At 36.1% G+C, this 26,942-nt stretch overlaps 2 protein-coding genes across 2 annotated transcripts in view; both read right to left on the bottom strand.

Annotated features, from left to right (window-relative positions):
* Window positions 1-456: 456 nt before the first annotated feature.
* On the bottom strand, window positions 457-3,825 carry LOC306852860 (uncharacterized protein). Its single transcript, XM_079389980.1, has 2 exons — window positions 3,788-3,825; window positions 457-2,235 (listed from the first exon to the last, which is right to left on the bottom strand). The coding sequence occupies exon 2, from the start codon at window positions 2,228-2,230 to the stop codon at window positions 671-673; it is 1,560 nt and encodes a 519-aa protein (XP_079246106.1). The 5' UTR covers window positions 2,231-2,235; window positions 3,788-3,825; the 3' UTR covers window positions 457-670.
* Window positions 3,826-19,346: 15,521 nt separating this feature from the next.
* Window positions 19,347-26,942, bottom strand: part of LOC306853724 (5-hydroxytryptamine receptor 4-like) — a gene marked incomplete at both ends in the record, with an annotated part of 101,314 nt that continues 93,718 nt past the window's right edge. The window contains one exon of the mRNA XM_079391353.1: window positions 19,347-19,434. Within this exon, the coding sequence (XP_079247479.1) occupies window positions 19,347-19,434 (88 nt within the window). The remainder of the gene's footprint in view (window positions 19,435-26,942) is intronic.

Raw genomic sequence — 26,942 nt, 5'->3', positions numbered from 1 at the left:
ATCTACCCAGCTCTTCTGTAACAGTACAATTATTATTGTACTATTTACTTACTTTCATGTAGCATCAATATTTTTGGTAAATATTAAGGTTAGGTTAGAACTTCTATCATTAATTATGAAACATTTAGTACAGTTTTTTTAAAAAGATATTTTGCTTTTGCAAGGATGTGAATATTCTCGATGTTTCTGTAATATTCTAGAGTATTCTAGACAAAAATCATCCAACTCCATAAGTAATAACTGATGATAACACCCTAAAACAGTTATTTATTGCTTGTAATGTGTTTTTAATACTGGCTGTTTGCTTTTGAAGTTATGTTTAGTTGAAAAATGAACACAATAACTACATACAATTGAAACAAATGTATTATTTGTAAAAAAAAAAAAAATAAATAAAATAGTACATTTAATTAAATATAATTAGTAATTAAATACATACATGAATCTAAATAGTGACTGTTTTTCAAGATGTGTCGGAGGATTAATGGACTTTAGTCAGGGAAAACTCCAAATTTATAAAATTTTAGCTGCTATTTCATTTTCACAGCGTTTTATTTTAAAACAGGTTTTACCACCGTTTGACCGTGACTGAATAAAAGACCAATGTTTTCAGAAATCGTATGTGAATGTTTTCTGGTTCTGAAATGATGCTGTCTTTCCACCCTTCCGCTTATCGATTATCACCATCTCCGTCATAAACCCATTCATAAATCCCATCGTCTTCTGCACAAGACTCATGGTAGCAGGCCTTACAGTTGCTGCATCTGATCCACGCTTCAGCAGCTTTCAGATCACCGTCTGAGCCGTGGTTTATGAAGCAGCCTCTGCACTTGTAGGAGTTGGCTGTTTTATTCTGTTCATTTCTTTGTTTTAAATGTTCATCATAAAGAAGGTATGAGTTTCTTTGTAAATGTGGTCCTGTCTTGTCTCTGGGTGACTTTACAGCCCTGTGACTTTTTTGTATGACCACAAAGTCTGTGAATGATGCCACTTCATCAGAGCTGCAATGTGCGGCGCCTTCGGCGGATAGCGTGGTGCTTTCATGCCCAATGGAGGTGAACTTGTTTATCGGGAACATCCCTGTTGTTCTGAACACATCTTTGGCTCTTTCCGCAGTGGCAGATTTCTTCCAAGCTTCCATGAAAACAGAACAGTAATGTGCTTTGGGCATCTTCATTCCTGCACACTGTTGATTCCACTTGCGATTCGCTTCACACCAGTTGTGTTTGAGGCTCCCAAACAGAGTCGTGTTGGCTGGCTGCGGTGCAGGAAAGCATAAGACTTCCACGTCGTTCTGCTTCATGAGACTGAGGAAGCTAAGGTTGAAGACGTGGCTGCTTTGGCCATCGATGAGCAGAAGGTGGGGCCTGGAGTCATCTTTCGGGAGCTGTGCCACAAACATTTCCCCCCACTCAGTGAACAGCTCTGCTGTTATCCAGCCATTATCCGACGCTCTCACGCACAGGTTTTCCAGAGACTCATTCATCCACTCATTTCTCACATTAATTCCTTTGAAAATGATAAGCGGAGGAGCAAATGCACCACTGGCATTGAACGCTGCTAGTATAGTTGAGGCTGTTTCCTCCTCAGATGTGATCTGAACGCAGGGATCTTCTCCTTCCCCGACAGATTGTTGAGAGGAGAACTTGTCTTGTAGTACTGATACATCACACTTCCAAATATGTGAAGGGACGTCTTTAATTCCCAAGGCATCAAGTGTGTTTTCATACATCGTGAACCATTTCTCCAGCTCTTCTTCATTCATTCTTGTAGCTGGTGATATGGCCTCTGGCTTCTTTATTTTCAGCCCGGGGTTTCGCTTCATAAAGCCCTCGAACCAGTAATAGCCTGCCTTTTGCTTCTCTTCTGAAAACCCTCGGATGCCATTTATCTTGGCAAACTCAAAAGCAAGAGACTGAACATCAGTCTTCCTCAAGGAGAAGCCCCTCTCTGAAAGCAAAGTGAGAAGGTGCGCTAACTCCCGCTCAGATTCAACAGGGATGAATGGCTTTCTTCCAGACGCATGCTCGGATCCCTCAACGAGTCCTTTCACGCGTCTCTGAAGGGTCGTTTTAGGCACGTTCCACTTCCTTGCCAGCAATCGTAGCGCAGGCTTCTGCCTCGACTCAGCCTGTGCTTTATACTCCTCTATTGCAGCTTTCATACGCTCCTCACTCCACTGATTCATCTTCAGACCTTTTCTTCCTTTAAACTTGCTTTGCATTTCCATATTTCCTTGAAAAGATCAAATTCAGAATGTTGTTGAATCAGGCCTAATATTCTGGCATCCCTATTACTCAACTAACATTATATTATTTTGCACAAATATACCTTCTAGACTGACCTAGAAATCAGTTATTTATTATTAAGTAATAATTTGCTATATACACTGTCATTTAAAAGTTTGAGATCAGTATGATTTTTAAAGAAGTCTCTCCTGCTCACCAAGGCTGTATTTATTTGATCAAAAATACAGAATAAACAGTAATATTGTAAAATATTTTTCCATTTTAAATAACTGTTCACTAGTTTAAATTGCTGTAAAATATAATTTATTCAGAGATGCAAAGCTGACTTTTTATCAGCGGTTACTCCAGCCACATGATCCTTGATCCTTCAGAAATCATTCTAAAATGCTGATTTATTATAATGCTGGAAATTGTTGTTATACTTTCTTCAGGATTCTTTGATGAATAAAAAGTTAAAAAGAACAGCATTTATTCAAAATGGAAATCTTTTCAAACAATATGTGACCGTGGAGCACAAAAGCAGTTTTAAGTCACTGGGGCATATTTGTAGCAATAGCAAAAAATACATTGTATGGGTCAAAATTATTGATTTTTCTTTTATGCCAAAAATCATTAGGGCATTGAGTAAAGATCATGTTCCATGAAGATACGTTTTTGAAGATAAAGATTATACATTTCCTACTGTAAATATATCAAAACTTAATTTTTGATTAGTAATATGCATTGCTAAGAACTGAATTTGGACAACTTTAAAGGCAGTTTTATCAATATTTTTAGTTTTTTTTTTTGCACCCTCAGATTCCAGATTTTCAAATAGTTGCATCTCAGCCAAATATTGTCCTAACAAACCATACATCAATGTACACCTTATTTATCAGCTTTCAGATTATGTATACATCTCAATTTTGAAAAATGGACACTTATGACTGGTTTTGTGGTCCAGGGTCACATATAAGTCTTTACCATCTCTTTTTATCAATTTATCAAACACATCCTTGCTGAATAAAAATAGTGATCTGTTTAAAAAAGAAAAAGGAAAATTTACTGACCCCAAACTTTTGATATATACTCATAGTTATATAGGCATATATGTAGTTATATATAATATATAATGATATATATGTTCGAATTGATCTTCATAACTTCTAATTCAAAGTAAGCAAATCTTCAGACAGCTGAATAGAAACGTTTGACATTGCATTAGCATCCAGTTTAGCACAGCTACAATGGGATTATTAGAAAACATCAGGCTTCTGACATGATCAATGATATGATAGCTCATATAAGATTATGAATAATCATACTTCATCGGAATAGTGTAGTGTCCCACATTAACAGATAGCTACTGTCCCACTTTACCTAACACGTTTAGCTAAGCTAATTGGGTCATTACTTTAAATATCCTTACAAATAAACACACGCAATTTTTCATTTTGGGGGGGCAATTGCACATTAAATTATTATTTTAAAGCAGAATGATATTTTTAAATGAATGATCACTGTTTTCATTTAAAGGCAGTATTTGTCAGCGCACTTACCATGTGCTTGTTGTGATCGGTTGTGTTGAAGCTTGACCACGCCCACCACAGTGATGTCGAACGGTGTGATATAGTAATTATTCATGACTGTTACAATATGATTGGCTCTCGATGTTTAAAGGGCACGCCAGCGTGAAAATTAATTTGACCCACTTTATCTAATGTCCCACTTTTTCAGACATAACTCTAAATATAGTTCTGAAATGCAAAGATCTGGTTTCCTGCGGTAACTGCAAACTGGTTTGCATTAAAGACAGGTTATGAATACCCTTATTAACAAGCATTCAGTGTTAGAGGATAGAAAGGCCATGCAGAAGGTTTCTAAATGGCACAATCAATTTACATGCCCTGACATTTCTTAATTACATAGCATTTAGCAGACACTCTTTATTCAAAGCATCTTACAATGCATTTCAACAGCATGGACAGTCCTTTTACAACAACCACACACACACGCCCGTTGTGTTTCTATGTTTTATGGGGACATTCCATAGGCATAATGGTTTTTACACTGTACAAACTGTATTTTCTATCACCCTACACCTAAACCTACCCCTCACAGGAAACTTTCTACAATTTTAGATTTTAAGAAAACTTAATTCTGTATGATTTATAAGCTTGTTTCCTCATGGGGACCTAAAAATGTCCCCACAAGGTCAAAATTTACTGGTATTACTGTCCTTGTGGTGACATTTGGTCCCCATAATGTGATAAATACCAGGTATATATATATATATATATATATACACACACACACACACATGCACACACATGTACGCACGCATGCACTTATGCACACACACACACACACACACACACACACACACACAAATAAATATTATATTATATTATCTTTGCAATGAAATAATTTAGGCTACCTGTGAACTCCCAAGATCCTTATGACTGAAAATTAACAAGCAATGTGATCTTATGATCATCTGAGTAATATTATATATATATATATATATATATATAGAGAGAGAGAGAGAGAGAGAGAGAGAGAGAGAATTAAATGACTGGTAAACCATGTACATTTTGCTTTTTTGAAATTATATTTCAGTGTAATAATCATGTAGCTGGAATGGCCTTTTATTGAACTGTTAGTCATCATGTGAAGTGAACCAGCAGAGGGCAGAATAACACTTCATATTACTTCATTAAATTGGTCAAGAGCAGTGTTGGTCATCTTACTTTAAAAAAGTAATTAGTTACAGTTACAAATTACTTCTCCCAAAAAGTAATTGAGTTAGTAACTCAGTTACCACACTGTAAAAGTAATTAGTTACTCAGCAAAGTAACTGTGGCGTTATTTTTTATGTTCTATAACGCTGTTACGTTCTATAACATCTTTAACGTTTATATTAACTGATTGAAGAATAAAAACACTATATACAGTATTTTAGAGCATTTGGTATTTATTTGAACTCAACAGATTGCAGCCTGCCATATGATGCATAGAAATAAAACCATATAGAAAATAAATATTGAAAATAAAATTCATGTGCAAAATTAAGACACACAAATGTAAACAACAGAACACTATCCTACTCTTAAATATTCCGTAAAGTAACAAAATTAAATATTGAAAATAAAATAATATTCACACATTCTACATTTAATAATAATAATATTCTACATTTGGACTTGGGTTAGCAGCTGCAGCAGCAACAAGTGTCATATTCGCATGGGTTGATGTAAGGTGCTTCATTAGATTTGAGTTACTTGATGCAGACGTGGATAACGTTTTTTTCCCTGGGCATAGCGTGCATGTTACATACACATTCTTGCCTTTAATTTCCATGAGTGAGAAGTAGTGCCGGTACTTACAGTTAGAAAACGCTACCTTTGAATTTCCCTGGCTCGTCGCCATTGTCGCGGTCTTGTGTGTTTAGTGGTAGTAAGAGCGTGCAATGAGAGAGCGTGAGCAGGGCATCCGCCCACCCAGCCAATCATCATCGCATTTGCAACGGTGTCATCATCCCCACCACTGCTCTCTCCAGGCAGCTGATGTGTAGCCAAAGCCTGACACCTCCTCGCGCTTTATTCAACCAAATTGTAGTAACGCGCCACTTTACATTCTCAGTAACGATAACGGCGTTGCAACGATGGGAAAAGTAATTAATTAGATTACTCCGTTAATGAAAAAATAACGCCGTTAGTAACGCCGTTATACTTAAACGCCGTTACTCCCAACACTGGTCAAGAGATATACAGCTCTCACATTCCTTCATTCACTCACTCAAGCAGCTTCATGAGGTGCATCATGGGATGCTTTAAAATCATATCGACACATTATAAGTATTTATTCAAGCAGATGTGTTTCAAGCTCATCATGAGAAACATTAATTGAGTCAGGTGTGTTCAGATTTTTGACTGGTCATGCAGGAGCTCCTCAGACTACAGAAGGCTACATAAAACATCTAAAGGTAAGATTCATTTGCAAGGGTGTAGGTTTGATTCTGGCATTGGTGGGGAGTGGGGACATAACAGCAGGCAACAGACATTTAATTCAATATTTGATCAAAATTATTGCTAAATATAATTTAGTAGTAGGGACATTGGTATGGACAATGGTTATGGTTATTGTACTGGATATTGGTAGGGACAAGTCATAGTGCCCCTACTAAACTCTACACACCCTTGAAAATCACAACAAGCAGGGAGGTGCGGTCAGGGTAGGCAGGGTAGGCAGTGCCTCACCAATGTTGACATTACATTTATTAATTCCAAGAGCTTTATTAATTAACCTCAAACCACATTATTAATTGCATTTATTTTATTCCAAATATTATTTTTTGTAACAAAGTTTTTCAGGAATACACATAATATACTCATTTGCCATTGTTTGCTCCTAAAAACCATTGTTTCATGCAGGAAATTCAAGGCCATGTCCATTGAGGCAGAGGTTAGCAGTGCCTCTTTGGTCCATAGAACGTAGTTTACGTAGATTTGCGCATGCGCAATCAGTTCTCATGCTGTCTTGAATTATCAACATTGAGGCAGAGACCGAGCTTGCTTCATGTCACGTGATCCACTCGCTCTCACTCAATCCGCGTTTCCCGATACTAGCATCTAGCGGCGCCTAGCGTTGGCTGTCAACTCATGAAATTGAGTAATACACCCAACAAAGAGGACTTTTACAACAAAGTAATTGACAGCTTTGTCCAGAGGGATAGACGTATGGACTTCGTCTACAAATAAAAGTAAGCACCCCCTTTAAAACGTAAACTATTCATTTATTTATATATTTTTTTAAAACCCGTATATTGGCTTTGTGTGTGTTGTCTGATGGTGGGCTATAGGCCTGCTGTGCGCTGACACCAAAATGTTCTCTCTTCCATCACCTCTGCCACATTTGTACTGTATGTCTATCTGTGTGATTATGGTGCATTTCGTAAGGGTTAAAATGCTGTTTTCTAGTTCTCTTTTTTTAATCCTGGTGCGCCGTCGCCAGATGCTCATTGCGTGTCGGTGTGTGCGCCTAGCGCGGTTTGTAGGAGCGAATAAGCTGTTTTTGTACTTTAAAGCTGTACTGCTGACACAATGTTTTCTGACTGTAGCCTATTCAAATCCTGGTGCGCCGTCACCAGACCAATAGCGTGTGTGGCTGTCTGTGCGCGTTTGCGCATTTTGAAGGAGTGACTAGGCTGCTTCCCTCTCTTACTGTGTCCCGCACAAAACATTTGTTTGTTGTATAAGTCATCATAAGATAGATGTGTCCATTAATTTGATTATTAGATTTTGATTGTGCATTAGCCTCACATATGACTGACTTTGCTGTATGCAGGCAGTGATGTGATGATGCCTGATATGAACTTGGGTTGCTACATTAACTGAATGAATATATGAACATATATGCCACATTGATAGGTCACAGCCTACCCATGACAAGATTTCACCGCACGTTACTGACAACAAGCGATGTCCTTTGGAAACTAGTTCTCTCCTTAAATATGGTTAAGCAAGAGATCATCTGAGTAAAGAAATAAAAATAATTACTTAAAATTTCACAAAAACCTTATGGATGTAATTATAAGTCAGATTTTGAAACGATCTGCTGTTTTGGTCACTCTTCTGAGGAAGATGTCATTCACTTGTTTGCCAATGTACCCACACAGAGAATCTCATTTTGTAACGTTTATTTCTGTTTTAAATATGTTTTCATTGGATTGTTTGACTACTTAAAAGAGACTAGGAAAATAACACTTAATTAAGCTAAATGTCACAGTCTACAACAAATATCTGGCTCTAAACCTCTTTTCTTTATTCAAAGTTGATATAGACAAGCGCTGTTAATCCTAAAGCAGTCAAAACTGCCTCTCCATATTCATCCTATGTGTCCTCTTAAGGTGTAAATTTATTACGTTTTGTTTTATTTTCTTAACCTGCAACATGCCTTAGGAAAATTAACTATGGTTTTAAGGCAAAACACATTACTATGGCATAGTTAAACCATGGTAACCACTTGCAGTTTAACCATGGTACAACAACCCAAAATGTTGGGACTTTTTTTTTTTTAAATTTGAATAAAATGACAACTAAAAGACTTTCAAATCACATGGGACAATATTTTATTCACAACAGGATATAGAAAACATAACAAATGTTAAAACTGAGAAAATTTACACTTTTATCCACTAAATGAGCTCATTTCAAATTCGATACCAACTACAGGTCCCAAAAAAGTTTGCACGGGGGCAACGAAGGGCTGAAAAAGCCAGAAATTTTGAAAGATTCAGCTGGGAGAACATCTAGCAACTAATTAAGTTAATTGACATCAGGTCTGTAACATAAAAGGGATGTCTTAGAGAGACAGAAGTAAAGATGGGCAGAGGCTCTCCGATCTGTGAAAGAGTGCGTAAAAATATTGTGGAATACTTTAAAAATAACGTTCCTCAACATCAAATTGCAAAGGCTTTGCAAATCTCATCATCTACAGTGCATAACATCATCAAGAGATTCAGAGAAACTGGAGAAATCTCTGTGCGTAAGGGACAAGGCCGAAGACCTTTGATGGATGACTGTGGACTTCGGCCCCTCAGACGACACCGCATCATTCATTGGCATGATTTTGTCATTGGCGTTACTAAATGGGCCCAGGAATACTTCCAGAAACCACTGTCAGTAAACACGATCCACCATGCCATCTTTAGATGCCAACTAAAGATCTATCATGCAAAAAGCAAGCCATATGTGAACATGGTCCAGAAGTGCTGTCGTGTCCTGTGGGCCAAGGCTCATTTAAAATGGACTGTTTCAAAGTGTTCTATGGTCAGACGAGTCCAAATTTGGCATTCTTGTTGGAAATCACGGAAGCCGGGCTAAAGAGGAGGGAGACCTTCCAGCGTGTCATCAGCGTTCAATTCAAAAGCCAGCATCTCTGATGGTATGGGGATGCATAAGTGCATACGGTATGGACAGCTTGAATGTTTTGGAAGTCACTATGAATGCTGAAAGGTATATAAAGGTTTTAGAGCAACTCCCTTGCAGACGACATGTATTTCAGCAGGACAATGCAAAACCACATACTGCAGCTATTACAAGAGCATGGTTTTGTAGTAGAAGAGTCCGGGTGCTGAATTGGCCTGCCTGTGTATCTTCTTTCTTTGTTTTGTTTTTATAACTGCAGTGTGGTTTGATATTTTGTACCGTTTAATAAGAAAAAGAAATCAGAAAATATCTGAAGTTCCGATCTGAATCAAAAGATTCACGAACACGCCCCGAAGTTCTGATCAAATGATTTGCGCTCCGCGCTCTGAAGTACCGATCTGAATCAAATGATTTGCGAATCATTTCAGATCAGCACAATTTAGTGGTTGCTGGATATTGGTAGAGACATGTCCCATGCGTCCCTACTAAATTCTTAATTTGGCCTGCAAAAAGTGCTTCTCATCAGCACCTTTATGCAGAAAAGCAGATGAAGAGTGCCAAAGAGCCTATCATTCATCCTGCTTCTTTCTGTAAATCTGGGACATACATCATCTCTCTGCCTCTTTTATAAATAATTTTTGTGCATGTTTATCTGATTGCATGTTTATATGCATATTCACATAGATCATCTCCATTCATTCATTAAACATTATTTCTGATTGTGCCGCAAAGATCCGTCTCCCAGGAGTTCATCTCGCATTTCCATTTCAATGCACTGTCAACTTTAAACTATTTACACCGACTGTGTGTGATTATTGACTTACTCTCAACTAAAAAGACTAAAAATATAGCAGGAATGAACGAATAAACAAATGAACGAAAAAACAAACCTATAATTAAAATATTTGTTTCAATTATTACAACATTAAGTTTATAATAATGTAAATATCCATTTAATACAATAATATAAATATACCCATTCTATAATGGATATATTATTATATAATATTATGGATATTTTTTATGCAAGTTTACATACAGTTTTTGACTCTACTTTGCAAATGACTTGCACTTAGCACATATTTGTTATGTTGTGCTGAATGCACTTATGTTGTGTACTCAGCACATCATAACAGTTATAATAGCATTGCAATATCTTATGCAATTTATAACTTCACATTATATGCAGTTATATATTGCATAAATTATACATTCCCCAAAAAGGAAGTGACAACCTTTATGCAAAGAATATTTCCTTATATATTAACAGTGTAGTAAATTATTTTAAAAAAACTGTGACAATATTTCTACTTATATATTGTAAAGTATGTAATTGTATACTTAATACACTTCATAATATATAGATGTACATGTGATAAAATATGGTACTGTATGTGTATAAATATATTTGAACATATGTACTATATGTATTCACATTTATATGGGAACTTTTATATGCAATATATGTACACAATTATGAGGAAAATATATTGTAATATTCATCCATATTTCTCTGTGTGTGTGTGTGTGTGTAAAATCTTACATTACCATGACTTACCATGACTTTAACAAGACATCCAATTGTCCAAAAACTGCAAAAAAAATAAATAAAGTGAAATACAATTTCTGAATATGTTTTGTAAACCCATGCATTAACTCATCAAAGAGAAATTAATTAATTGGGTGTTTAAAAAAATGTTGCATGTAAAATTTGCAGTTTATTCTTCATTGCAATAGATTTGTTTTTAATATTTATCAGGATATAGCCATATATAGTTTATATAAAAAATGCATTATCTAATATATTGCATTATAATTTCCAGTATTTTCCCATATACTTTTGTTTTATATAGGGAAACCCCTGTCCCGCCCGAACAATGAACCATCGATATGGGCTTCTTCGTGATGATTCTTAAACATCCGGTCTTGAACATTTGATTACATCCTGCTTTGATGTGTATTACCCAGCATCCTTCAGGCCCCATTCACTGTAAGTCACTTGATTCTCACTCATGTAAAATCAATTAGTTAACTAAATACTGCATATTAGGTTCAAAATCAGCGTGAGAAAATCTTCAAAAGCCACTTCCAAAGAAAAACTGATGGATTACATGCCACATTTCAGACATATTTTGAGATAAATGTGGACACATTCAGAAGCTTTTTTCACTTTTTCTCTCCCTCTTTCATTCTCACCACAGCTGCTTACACAGACATTTAAGATCACTTGTAGGTGACCAGTTTTCCCCACACCGAATGAACTGATGCCATTCCAGTGACTGATGTGGCCTTGGCTGACAGAAAAAAAAGCACTATCTGATGTATCAAACAGCAGCCCTATAAAAAGACAAAAGCGAGATATGAAGAAAAACTGCAGTGTGTCACAGACTCCGAAAGCTTTTCAAGCTCAGGTCAAAGTTATAAACCTTCGAGAGGATAACAACCGCCTATTCAGTTTCCATTGCCTGTGTGCCATGCTGCAAAGTTACTCTTCCTGGAAAATTACCACATTTATTCCGAAAGCACCGAACAGAGGACGATATCTCAAACAAAGTCCATCTGACTCATTACGAGTCCAGAACAAAGGGCAAACGGCATGCGCTTTGTCTAAAACGAGGCTAACAGCCTGACATGCCCTTGCAAATCATCTCATTACAAGCTTTCTCCACACACCTCCATCTACCTCCAGTGACTTTCCCAACTCTTCAGTCGGCACTTGACGTCAGAGTTAAGACTCGGGCTTAAGGCCTAAATTCTCCCCACATTTAAAGGTTAGATTCATTATTAGCATCCCACGAGGGACATGAAAGCTTCAAATATGCAAAAAGGCCAACGCGAATGAGCAGAGGTCCCACAAGCACATTAAGAGGGGGGGAAATAAGCAAAATAACCTCATCGCTAAGTTGCATTAAAAATTAAAGAGCTGCAAAGCAAACGGAGAGAGCTTCACACGGAATTGCTCGCCTGTGTGTTCGAGTGCTAATTGCTATGTTCGATTTCCCACTGGCTAGCCGGCGCTCCGCTCAGACTCTCAGACTTTGATTAAGCGAGAGCTCACCGAGCACAAAGGCCATTATCAAGTTGTGTAAATGAAGCATTTTGAGAATTTCTCCTAAAAATCGTCAAAGTCTGTTCTCCAGGGCTGATGAGGGAGCACTTAACTCAGCAAGTCACTCCAAAATGCAATCAGGGGAAAAGATATTCCTCAGGCCTTCAGATAACACCTCCTGTGATCAACCGCAAAGCCGAAATGGGCTCTCGGGCCACCCGGATTTAGTCATAATAGCCCCAGTGATGTTTTTAAGACCATGCAACTCGACTGCGTCATTATATCTGTCAAAAATGGCCCGCTCTGCAATTCAGAAAGAAGCTTTCCATCCTATTCAAAGCTGACAGCTCACCGACTTGGAAACGTTGAAGCACACGCTCGAAAATATCAATAGACGCCATAATGACAAGGTGAAAGTTCAGGGAATGCAACTCAGGAGGTTATTGCGAGAGCTTTTAAAGCAGTTTATGGTCCATCAAATCGGTCAAGGGAAATGAGCTCTGGCACCGGCAAACGTGAGCGCGGAGCTGCACGGTCTGCTGGGAGTCTGAATCTCATTACTGCAGGCCTCACTGCCAGTCTGCTGTTTTTCACATTGATGAATAATTAAGTGCTGGGCTTCCTTCTCTCAACAAGAGAAAAGGTACATAAGTGGAGAATATAAACATCTGAATGTTCAGTAATTCATAGATGATGGATGGACAGAAAGAGTGAGGATGTTAGAGAGACATCTAAAAGAAAATGAAAGGATGTAGATGCATGAATACGAGAATGAGTTCAAATGTTTGGAATATCATACTACATTTTGAAACTTGAAACTATTTATTTATGTTTCACAAACACTTCTCAAGCAAAAACAAAGAAAAAAAAAAAAAGTATTTATGGTTGTCGAAAAAAATCACCATGGCTGTTTTTATTATAGCAAAACAGTAATATAGTGAAATATATTTACAATATAACTGTTTTCTATTGTAATATATTTTAATGTAATAGATTACTTCAGTCTTCAGTGTCACATGATCCTTCAGAAATCATTCTAATATGCTGATTTGCTGCTTAAGAAACATTATTATTAATATTATCAATGTTGAAAACAGCGGAAAACCATGATCCTTTTTTTCAATATTCTTTTCAGAAATTGAAAGTATTTATTTGAAATATTTTTGAAACATTGTAAAATGTTAACAATTACATTTGATCAATCTAATGTGTCCTTGCTTAATGTTTTTTTTTATTTTTTTAAATAAGGTGTAAATATGTATATTACAATATATTGAATAGTACATAAGCAATTGCTGCTTTTCATATTTTGACAATATTTCTATTTATATAGTATGTAATTTTATACTTAATACACTTCATAATATATAGATGTAAATGTGATAAAATGTGGTACTATGTATAAATATATTTGAACATATGTACTATATATTTACATTTATATAGGAACATGCAATATAGGCACACAATTAAATTTATAATATACATCCATATTTGTGTGTGTGTGGACAATCTTATGCTACCATGACTTACTATGACTATAACAAGACATCCAATTGTCCAAAAATTCTAAAATATTTAATATTTGATTTCAGTAAACATTTTTCTTATATACCATCACACATTTTTCATTTTTCATCACACAACTACGCAAAAAGTTTCTGAATATGTTTTCAGCATTGTGCAAACCCATGCATTAACTCATGAAAGAGTAATGAATTAAATGTGTTTAAAAAATATCACATGTAAAATTTTATATACTGTATATAAATGCAAACTTCATAAAGTATATACTTACTATTTTCTTACTATTTTTTCTATATTTGGGGCAGTTATGGCCAAATGGATAGAGAGTCGGACTTGTAACTCAAAGGTTGTGGGTTCGAGTCTCGGGTCCGGCAGGGATTGTAGGTGGGGGGAGTGAATGTCCAGCGCTCTCTCCACCCTCAATACCACGACTGAGGTGCCCTTGAGCAAGGCACCGAACCCCCATCTGCTCCCCGGGCGCCGCAGTATAAACGGCTGCCCACTGCTCCGGGTGTGTGTTCACAGTGTGTGTTTGTTCACTACTCACTGTGTGTGTGCACTTGGATGGGTTAAGTGCAGAGCACAAATTCTGAATATGGGTTACCATACTTGACCACACATCACTTCACTTTCATCATTGGCAGTACAGTCCACAGTGAAACTAGAATTACATTCTGAACATGGCTATTGTCTTTAATTAAAGAACAAATGTATTGCTTTAACAGCTGTTTCTAATCAGCATCATATAACAATTCCCGTGCACAAATTTATATTTAGTCTACTGTGCACATGTGGAAAACAAGATAGTTCCCCTATACGAGTGGATCACATCTGTCAACATCTGCAAAAGAAAAACGGGCCATGTGGAGAAGAGTTTTACTCGTCTCATAATCACTGTCAGATTTCACAAATGTGTCCAAAAATATCATTCTGCTTCATCATGATCTGTCTATATCATCTGTCCTTAAATGGAATATATAAGAGTTAATTTTGATAGATAGTGTGTTAGTGTGCAAATCCGGCATGACATTTTGATAAAACACAAAACACATAAGGATTAATAACATCTCGTAGTCTTTAATTATTATTTTTTAGAGCTGTCACATAGCAACAGAAAAAGTAATACACATAGCTCCCTGAAAGAGAAGCCTTACATGAAAATATCAATGTTAAATCCACCAAAATAAATACTGAGTTTACAAAAGTTCTACAACTTGTCGGGAGATTTACAACACATTCATGCTTAGAACTTCAGCCTTCAGGGTCTCGAAGGTGTTCGAACACGCTTCATATGTGAGGTTACGGGGCCGGGAATCATTTCGCAGGAAATCCTGACGGTGATGACTACCCTGAAGGTCCATGAAGGCTCAGGGAGAGTTATTTCAGACGCAAATCTTTTCCAAGCAATAACTCAGGGCTCATGTAGGAGTGTTTTTGGTTCTGTCATGGCTATGGAGTACCAGCATTCCCCCAAATCCTTCCTTCCACATCCTTCGGCGCTCATGTATTTGTTTCCTAAGCGTAAACCATTGCAAAATCTCCATCTTTAAACAACATAATGACATCCAAAGAACACAGATAGGAAATTGTGCAAGTTGTTTAACCAACAAAACCGCTTACTGTTAAACGGCAAAGTACCTCGAAATTAAAAGGTGCTACATAATTAAATTTGAACAAATGAAAACCGAAGACTGATAATTTGGACGTTATAACTCATCAGAGCCCTGCGGGCGGCTGGTTTGCCTTTGATTGTACATTACAACCTCTTACAAAGAAACATTTTCGACCACTACCAGCGTGAACTTGCACAGTTTCACAATGCTCTGTACATCCGTAAGATGGCTGTGAAGGCACGACCATGTACATGTTTGATTGTAAAAAAACCAAGTAGCCTGGCATACAGCTTATCTGGACATTGCTTCCAATAACACGCTAGATTCATGGTCAGCGTTCGCTGATACACCAGACTGGAAGAAGAAACGAGTTCGACTAAAGCATTTAAAGGAACACACGGACCACTATCAAATCGTTTGCATAAAAATATATTCCTATGTACAATAAATCAAACCTTTAGAAATTAAATACCGGTTGATAAAAACATGAGAAGATGAGAAAAGAGAGCTAAAGTGGGCCTTCCCTGGAGCTAGGTAATGTAGCTAGCTCTGTTCGTATTGGAACAAATAAAGCCATAATAGACTCTTCCATTGGTTGATCAAATCTTAGTGTCTTATTTGTTCCTTCATCACGTCACCACAGCGAAATGATTACGTTTATCAAAACTGATCACTAAAGTCAAATTCATTCATCAACTTTCATATTCCTCCAATATTAGTTTGGTCTGCGATAACATATTCGTGACCAGAATACTGAACGACTTGTGGATGCAATAATCGTCATGTTATAAAAGTGCTACAAGTGCTTTATTTTAAAATCAGGAAACTGACGCATGAGGACAGTGCAGAGCTGTACATGGTGTCGTATGTGTGGCGCTGTCAGTACATCCCTGCAAAATAGCAAATAAGACCAAACCAGTTTTTCTGATGGCTGACACATAAAACGTAGTTATTTAAAAATATTTACATCTCTTAGATGGATTCAAACAATTGGTGTTCCCGAAGAAAATTGATTTGAGGCAGAGGCACGCTTCAGCAGACGTGCAAGTGCTGGAATGAGAGATGGAGATTGTTCTGGGTCAGTTCTGCTATATCCAGGCTCTCCGAGGAGCGTGTTAATTGGGGTCCTCAGCACTGGAAGCGAGCTTTATTATGGCACATCATTGCTTTGGGAGGTTTTAGTTAGAAATGTCAAGGAACAAAAATGAATCTGCATGGTTTTTCCATTAAATTTGTTTTCTCAAGAATCATTCGCATGACAAATTCTTAATAGTTTCCCCAGAAATGAAAATTCTGTCATTATTTACTCACGCTTATGTTGTTCCAAACCTATAAGGACTTTATGTATTTTATGGAAAATGGAAGAAGAATATCGTAATGTAACAAAAATGTCATTTCATTTTTTTATGGTTCTTCTGTAATTATGTGGTGCTAAGTATTACTGTACTATTTATTTTCACGTAGCATCAATATTTTGGTAAATATTTAGGTCTGGTAAACTGTAGAACTATCATTATTATGGAACATTAGTGCAGATACGTTTTTTTTTTACTAATTTTGCAAGTTTTTTTTTTTTTAAGATATTTTGCTTTTGCAAGGAAGGGAACATTCTAGAAGTTTCTGTAACAATCTGGAATATTCTAGTGCTTTCTGGAACATTTCAGAACATTGTGGAACTAGTCATAGAAGACAGCAATCATCCAACTGTTTATGCTAAACTATTGTTGTTAGCTCAGTATTATATAGAATGCCATTTTTATGCATGGGTACTAACAGATTAGCTTGTAGAAGTTGTCCACACACACACACACACACACACACACACACACACACACACACACACACACGTTTCATGGTGTATTTCCTCCTATTTTCATTACAATATTTCCATTAGAGAAATTTTGGCTAAATTTTGCATGCAAAAAGCTCCATTGTCTATTGTCAACAGTATAGAAATGTATGAAGCACAGCTCACACAGAAGTCATTTTCAAACCAAGCAGATGGCTGGTCAATGTGGCAAATTCACTTGACCACCTCGAACCTAATGTGAAATCTGCGTGGTAAATCTTTCACCTTTATGTGAAATGCAAAAATTGACTGCAAAATTCACTATTTTTAATATAAATGGCATTTTGTTTCACAGAAGAAAGAAACTAAGATTTTGAAATAACATGAAGGTGAATAAATAGTAAATTGTCATTGTGAACTTTTGCAAGGACAACGTAAGGTATAACTCAAGGACAACTTCTTTTCAAAGATTTCAGTCTTGCAGTAACCGATGGTCATCTTCGGTTAGGCTAAAACATTTTGAGACGGTATCTGGGAGAACTGGTCCTGGTTGCTGTCAGCAGAGGTTTTGTTTGGAGTGGCCTGACACATTCTCAGTCAGCAGGCATCATGTAGTTTTAGCGCACTCAGAAAAACACTGCGCTGTTTATGCCAGTGAATCACGGCAGAGGAGATCCTCGCAGCGGAAACCATCGTGCAAATGGATGCATTTAGTGATGCATGTGAAGCGCAGAGCTGACCTGACTGAGAACGGTCACCCACGGGTCTGTGTATTCAGAGAGGTTTACAAGAAGCCAAATTACATCAACCAGTCTGCGAGTAGTACATTTCATTCCCCAAAGAACTTCTGAAGTCTTATAGTACATAAATGAGATTTCAGTTCACAGTAAGGAAATGGAGATTTTATGTTTGCCTCGAGCCAGATTTCATGGCTAGAAGAAAACAAAAGTTAATTTCCTGTCAAAATCCTTTGTATAAGAATGATTCAAGAAGTCTAAAAAATGTTTTTATTCAATCATTTTGAAGAATCTTGGGGCATATTTTTATGGAAGCCTGTTTCCGACACTGAATAATAAAAAAAAAGGTCATTGCAACTTTTTATCTCACAATTTCTTCTCAGAGAAATTGCATGTTATAAACAAAAGATATGTGAGATAGGAACTTGCAATTCTGACTTTTTTCCTCACTGCGGGATATAAACTGCAGTTTTGACTTCTTTTCTCAGAATTGTGAGATATAAATTTACAATTATAAAGTCCAATTCTGAGTGGAAAAAACTTGCAGATTCTTACATTTGCAAGTTTATATCTCGCAGTTCTGACTTAATAACTTGCAAATGAATTATGAGGTGCACAGTTGCATTTATGAGAAAAAAAGTCACAATTGCGAGTTTATAACTTGCAAGTCTGACTTTAATTCTCAGAATTGCAGCTTTATCAGCATTGCGAGATTGAACCTCGTAATTCAGATTTTTTGCAATCTTGCAATTCTCGTTTTTTTCTCACAATTGCGAGTTTATATCTTGCAATTCTGACTTTAGCATTCTAACAATTGCGAGTTTATATCACAAAATACTGAGAAAAAAGTCAGAATTGTGAGAGAAAAAGTTGCAATTAGCTTTTTTTATTCAGTGGCGGAAACACACTTCCATATATTTTTGAAACAGGCCTGTTGTTTTTAACATTTTTAATTTAAATTCATGAGACAATAACTGTTGATTTGAGAATTCATTATTGGAACAATTAAAAAATAGAAATTGGAGAAATCGCTCAGCATTGCTCCCAACTCTTAATACTGTGGTGTGAACTTATTTTTTCCTTTATAGAACAAAAATAAATCTTTAGAGTGTCATCTTAGTTGTTCAGCACTTGTGCCGTAGCTCTAGAGCTAATAAAAGCCTCTCTGGATAAAGCTTGAACGACGTGTTTTTGGTTTGGAAATAGTATTCCCAGGAGAACCAAAAAGGAAACAAACACATTGGGAAAACCTTACCGACATTCCTTTGTAATGGAAATTCGTATCCTAAAATACAGACCAGATACCTTTGGCAACATTGTTCTTTCCCTCATTGTTCAGCAGCTCTTTGAGCAACCAGTTCAGTCCAGCTCCCTGTCCTCGACTCGTGAAAGGCTCTGGTCGGGTCTGAGCTGCAGGCAGGGCGGTGAGAAATGGCACCTTCCAGTGATGCTCCTCATTAGAGGCTGGCCTGTGTCAGAAACATGACTCCTGGGACTCTGTGTCGTTCTGTATTGACAGTTTCTCCTGTTCAGTGTGTTTTCCATTGTGAAGAGCTGAATACCTGGAAGGACAAAAGAAACCAGGACACCATTTCAATGACACTGTTAGAATCTCATAATCAAATCTCTACGAGCTTTTAGATGAATGTTCAAGCATCATATAAACAAACATACAAACTTGATTTAACGAGAGTTATTGTTTACCTTTTCACAAATATATATATATATACCCAATTCAGCTAAAAGTGAGTGGCAAAAACAGTGCAGGTTTAAAATTGAGGTCATCTTTATGGCAGCATGTTATGTTAAAAGCTGGCAAAATGAGCTTTTAATAGATTTAGCTTATCTTTTTGTTTATTTTCATTTCATTTATTCATAAAGCACTTTCAAACTACACAACAGATCCAAAGTGCTGTACATAAAACAATACACATAATGCGCAACAATAGCATACATGCCAAATAACACGAGAAACCAAATCAGTTTTTAAAGAACATAGTAAAAATACTAATGACTCACTGTGCACTCACTCTTTTTGTCCAATCGAACGCTTTCTAGAATAAATGACTAGTGATACTCATATTCCTGTAGATAAAACAGTAAAGCATGGTGCTAGCAATACCGCGGTCAAAGTGTATGTAAGAACTGATAAAAGGTATACCGTAAATGTAAGTCACTTCAGATAAAAGTGCCAGGCAGATGCATTAAAATGCATGAACAGGAGGGTAGCTGAGATAAAGCATTATGTCCAGGCCCAACTTCCTGCTTTAACAGGAAACAAAACTGCTTTCATGTAAAACGCATTTTTACAGATATCTACATTCTGCACTCCCAGAAAAAAAGGTGCAAAGCTGTTGCTGAGGAAGTATCCAAAGCTACAAAAGCAAAGAGGTACATCTTATTTACCGCTAAATAGAATATCTTAGTAATATCTTAGAACCTTTGTAAAGGATACCACCCCGATGACAGTTTTGTACCTTTTTTTGCTTGTAGAAGTGCTTGTAGAATTTTGTTCATTTTTGTATAGCAAAATCAAACATTCGGCATAGAAATCCTATGGAAATCTCAACATCTTCTGGATTTCAGCATCCTTAAAGAAATCGTAACCTTATGAAATGGTTTGAAACTAGCCAGAAAAAACCTGCACATCTATTTGAGCATCTAGACAGAACTACAGTACAGGACGTCTCCTGCTTTGTTAAAGTACTGAAGCAGAACACATTGCCCTGTGATTGCTTCTTTTCCTTTGTGTCCACACCAGCCATGAACCTCCTTTTCTTCCAGGCCAAAAAAAATATAAAAAATCATTACAATCTCTATTCATAAACAAGCAAACTAAAGGCAATTACTGCAGAGCAATTGGGCATGAAATTTACCTGGAAAAAAAGGAAAACATACAAAAGAAAACCAATGATGTTCCGGGATTTAGAAAGGAAACATGCAATAGGTTTTCAATGAAGTAGACAATTGCTGCCACATTGTTGCTTTATATATGCACTGTCGGCCCTGCACAGCATGAGACATCTGTCAAATTAACATGATCTAGTGCAAACATACTATAGTCCCCAATACACTCCAGTAATAATGTCTAGATCATGCTCGTACATCCAGTCTAGACATTAGCCAGCCGGATTAGAGACAGAGCTCATTAATTTACATGAACATGAGCTTTGGGTCACACACACACACACACAGAGGCAGGATGCACATCACTCATTCTGACAACTTCATTCTTAATTATGTGTGCCGGACATCAGGGAACTGCAGCGCTAGTTACTAAACAGAGCCTGAAGACTGATGGGAGAGACAGCAGCTCCACACGGTTTGGTTTAACCCCTAGAAAGTATTTCAGGAAGTAGTGATGTCCCAGTAGAAGGCTTAAATGATGTTAATTTCACACACGATCTAATGTTTCATTAGGATCACTATGTTCATTCATTAATGTTTCCCTAAGATGTGTAGTTCCCTAAGTACCTAGGATAGCAAAGTCCACTAAAGGAGGTAGAGCTTTTTCACATTTGGCTCCTAAACTCTGGAATAGCCTTCCTGATAACGTTCGGGGTTCAGATACACTCTCTCTGTTTAAATCTAGATTAAAGACACATCTCTTTAGCCAATCATTCACATAATGCATCTTATAATCTTGTACTGCAGTTATATCTGATCAAATTATTCTTTAGCTTGGGTTGAACAAATCATTTTTGCTTAGATGGAACAGCAGCTACGCTAATTATGTCTCTATTTGTTTCTCTGTTTCTGTAACTAAGAATTACAGAAGCTTCAGTCTGGATCCAACCCTTAAATGATCTGAGATGACCGAACACCTGAGAAAAGATGATGCCAACCCCTCAGAGGACCTCAGAGGACGCCAACGCTCAGACAACATACAGAATTACCACATTTTGCCATAAGTTAAACATATTAAGGTTCTGCAATATATAAATATATTGTGGAAACTTAAATTCCTGTAGAGCTGCTTTGCAACGGTTTGTATCGTAAAAAGCGCTATACAAATAAACTTGAATTGAATTGAATTAGGTTGAGTCAAAAATAAACTGGAACGTTTATCTGTCATTTACCTAAAATTCAAATTGTTGTAATTGATAAGTGAGAGTGTAAACAAATTGTATAACTGCTGCACCTTTACATATACACTTTTACGCTTATTTATACACTACTGTCCAAAAGTTTGAGATCTGTAAGATTTCTGTTTAAGTTTTTGAGTCTTTTATCCTCACCAAATTTGCATTTATTTGTTTTAAAATACTGTAAAAACAATAATAGCGTGAAATGTTATTAGAATTTAAGACCCGCTTTCAATTTTCTTTTGCATATTTTAATATATGATTTATTCCTGTGATGCAACACTGAATTTTCAGCAATCAGTAATTTTATAATCAATGTTGTACTGCAACAGCTGTACTGCCTAATATTTTTTTTTGTGGAAACCATGTTTCTTCTTTCATTCTTTGATATAATATTCAAATTCAAACCGTTTATTTAAAATATAAAGTTTTGTATTTACATCACATTTGATGCATTAAACGCATCCTTGCTGAAAAAAGTATTACATTAAATTACATTTCTTCTTTTGAAACTTTTGAACAGTACAATAAATAAATATATGAAAGTATATAAATTAGTGCTGTCAAACGATTAATCAAAGTTTTTTTTTGCATAATATATGTGTGTGTTCTGGGTATATTCATTATGTATATATAAATACACACACATGCATGTATATATTTTGAAAATATTTACATGTATTTACATGTTTATATTTATATTAATCAAATCTATATTATAAATAAATATATTTAATATATAAACATAACATATTTTTTTTCTGAAATATATTCTTGCATGTGTGTGTATTTATATACACATAATAAATATAAACAGCATACATACATATATTATGTAAACAAAAACTTTTATTTTGGATGTGATTAATCATTTGACTGCACTAATATAAATACTATATATAAAGTTTATTCTCATAAATGCTACCATTGTTTATTGAAACATTTATCTTGCTAGTGTATTTTCAGGTTGTATTTGCTTTATGCAATAAACTGAATATTTACACATTGTATTAACCTAATTTTTGATACCAGCATTTTAATGATATGCCTTTAAAATATCATTTCAAAACTGTTAAAATCATTAAACAAACCACCTGTTTCCCTGTTGTGCCATCTGCACTGCTGCTTTCATGGTCTTGCTCTAATTTATTAAGCAATAAATCTCCTAATTAATGTATGCATGCTGTTTGCATTATTTATATGACTTTTTAATTAGCACAATATTTGGATATTAGCCAGGAGACACAAGTTCTCCCAGTTCCCGAGCCATGGGGTTTGCACCTAGACTTCATGTAGCAGTAAACATCTGGAGCAGGATTTATAATAAGTGCAACAACAATGTGATCAGTAAACGTGACAGACAGCCTCACAGGTCCAGACGGTCGAGCTACAGAGACGACTTTCCAGGCATCGGCGCTTCTCCACACTCACTGACGTATGAAATTGGCAGCTTACCTAAACTGCCTACAAATTCAGATCTGAGCCGTACCATTAGCTTTGGAGCAACCACAGCAACCAGAGCAAAGAAATGACCAACCAGCAGTGACAAAATATGTTCAAGTTCATCACAAATACAGGATTTTTTGACAGTGATAAATGCACGATCCCACCACTGTTACCCGTGAACGCCCGCCCGCTTCTGATACTGAAAACAGTCTGAAACGTGTGGAAAAAACTACAGATATCTTCAACCCTTCATTTCCTGAACAAATGGATGGCATTTCAACTGGAGTCCATTTCGATGTGCATTGATTTTCAGTACGGAACTGAAGCTGTCAGAAATGTCATACACGGAAATATGCAGAGCTGATTAATTTGAGCCGCATCCAAGAACAGAAGTTCAATAAACAGAATAACAGCCTAATGATACATAGCCTAATAAAGAAATAACGGCTCTGTGTTAGATGACTTTTATAGAAACTCGTTCTAAATAGTAGGATTGGGCAGATCAATCTTGAAATAGCAATACTTGATTCTTATTAGGAGGGTATGATTTATATGGTTTCTTTCTTTACATTAATGATACCATATATACACTACCATTTAAAAGTCAAGGGGTCAGAAATTCAGCAAGGGCATCCAAAGTAACTATAAAGACATTTATAATGTTACAAAAGATTTCTGTTTTCAAATAAATAAAGTTCTTTTGAACTTTTGAATCTTAAAACAAATCAGTATATTAGAATGATTTCTGAAGGATCATGTGACACTGAAGACTAGAGTAATGATGCTGAAAATTCAGCTTTGATCACAGGAATAAATTACTTTTTTTTACTTAAAAAAGTATATTTTGGAACAGTAGTGTATTTAAAATTGAAAACACTGACTAATCTCTCCTTCTACTCAACTGAACACGAGCAGAAATACTGAAAAGTTTAAGAAGAGAGAGAGAGAAGGAGGAGAGAGATTTGTTAATTCTCACTTCTATTCCACTGTTTCCTGACATCGTTAAAGTCAGAACGCTCTGTTTAGCTGTGCAAGTCTCTGTCACACCAATCCATGGCCATCTGGAGTGCAGAAAAGCAAAAGTGCAAAGCCTGAAATACTGTAGTGGAGCAGAAATTCAAGATTCAAGATTTTTATTTGTCACATACACAATTATACAGAGTATAACCAGCAGTGAAATGTAGGAAATCAGATCCATTATATGATTTTAACAAAAGTGTCAATAGAACTGACAAAAATAATACAGTTAATTGCTCAGAGAAGTACACTGGATTTACTAATACAATCAACACTAAATGGCATCTTATTTATTATTTTATTAATTATATTATTTTAATATTATAAATATTCATACTGTTGATTTGTATGCCTCATTTTGGGGTTTAATGAATGTAACGAACACAATTATCATGAGGTTTAATGATGGGCTGCCAGTATGATGACTGACATGTCTCTTTACTCAATAATTTTGTTTGTAGGGATAATATTTCCTACTATATTTAGGGATATTTTCCTACTTCAGTCAGTCATGTTGTGTCTAGGGCCACACTGAAGGGAGGGTTTGAACGTTTTGTTTAGTTAAATCACAAGTTAAGTTTTCAAATGCTTATTAAAACCAGATACCCCACACACACACACACACACACACACACACACACACTCATATATATATATGTTATATATATGGTCTGCCCTTCGAAGGGTGTAGGGCACGGGGTGCTCATTTCAATTTGGAATTCGCCCTGTTTGTAAAGTCTACTTGATACTTTCTCATTTAACACAATAATGGCTTTAAATAATCTTCTTTGGGTAATTTCTCAGCCAAATTTATATATACTATATACATATATCAGTAGCATAGTCAGAAACAGGACTCTGTGTGTGCATCAGAAAAACTGGGTGTGCCACATTTATTGCCAGATTAATGTGCAAAAAAATCAGACTCTGCATAACTAACGTTACAGAACAGACTGATATAGCCTACTCATAACTCAGGCTCGCTACGTGCCCCTCCAGATTCTTCTTGTGCTCCTCAATCATCCACAGGATATTTATTTTTTTGTGATTGCACACAATATCAAAAAAATAAAAAAAAAATAAAAATCTAAACATTAAATTAGTTGCATATAATGACCAGAGATAGAGTGTACTTTTCTTGCACGCCCCTACAACTCCCCTCACTGACAGAATTTCATGTGAAACGTTTTCGCCATATTACCATTTAAATTTAATGCCGCAATATTGACTTCTAATTAAATTTTCACTTTATTCGCAACACACGCTCCGCAAATTTTTAAGTCATAAGTTTACATACAACTTGCAGAATCGGCAAGATATTAATAACAGCTGGAAAAAAAAAAAAAAAAGAAAAAATATATTTTAAATTGCATGTTGCATTTAGTACTGGCCAGAATAAGTTTTTTTCACATAGCCTATATAGGCATTTACACACAAATTAAGCAGTTTAAAAGTTTACATAGCTAAGCTTGTTGTTTAAACGGTCAAATATGTTCTAATAAGAACTGTATTTAACGAAAATAAAGGCAATTATCCTGTTAACATGTCGTTGTATGTAATATAAGTTTTGAGGATTTATTAGCCTATCTGTAAGTACTTCTTCATGTATACAAAGTAAAAAAAGATAGTGTTTTTGTAAACAATCAAACAAGAAAGAAAGAAGAAAAAGAAAAAAAATAAAGAGAGAGAATTTGCTATTGTTCCACACTGCTGTTTCAGGCATTGCCACAGCTGCCTCTTTTAGATGAATATGCACTGTAGCCTATGTCAGTGTGTGCACCTAGCAACTTGATTATAAGCCTATATCACGCTTACTGCATGACGGCGCCCGTGCAATCCCTTGCATTTTCTGATTGATTTATGTACACTCCCGATAACACCAAAAGGTTGTGCTTTAGTAAAATAGAAAATAAACAAGATGTGCTTTCTTCCGTCTCATGCAGTCTCTGTGAAATGGAGCACATCACAGCAATGAACCTAGCCTACTTGCCTCACAATTAAATCAATAGAAAGCTTGAAATGTCCATTAAACGAATCAATTAAAAAAAAAAATCTCTAATTACATAGCTGGAATGAAAAGGTGCATTTCTCTATTCAAGACACATTCATTTGGAGATGGCGAGTGCAGCGTCGGCATTCGGCAACTTCATCTTTTCAGCCGACACTGACGGAGAAGAAAGCACTAGTTTATTAACAAATAATTAAAATGTTTTCTTTCCCCCCCCAACACATTCATAATCATTACCTTTGCCATTGCAAGCTTTATGGACGCGCTTGAGCACCGAATAGGCTATAGTCTACCCCAATATATAAAAGGATGGTTAGGTTATTATATTACTCAATTTAATATAAACATGTGACTAGTTGACTAGAAAAATCTTTAGTCTGGGGCAGGCCTACTTGGCACAAGGAACCGATCCTTTTTAAAATAAAATGCTGTGACATTTAGAAAAGTGCACCTGCTAATCACGTCTTGTTATATTGCAATGCACGAGTTATGCATGTGTAATGAGTCAAATGTG

The sequence above is a fragment of the Barbus barbus genome (genome assembly GCF_936440315.1).
Source record: "Barbus barbus genome assembly, chromosome: 33".
In the NCBI taxonomy this organism is placed as follows: Eukaryota; Metazoa; Chordata; class Actinopteri; order Cypriniformes; family Cyprinidae; genus Barbus; species Barbus barbus.
Note: the sequence above shows the minus strand (reverse complement) of the source record. Positions and strands in the feature narration are given on the sequence as shown.

Bases quoted from the DNA above. Each gene is read 5' to 3' on its own strand.
- LOC306852860 (XM_079389980.1), bottom strand. From the start codon at position 2,230: ATGGAAATGCAAAGCAAGTTTAAAGGAAGAAAAGGTCTGAAGATGAAT.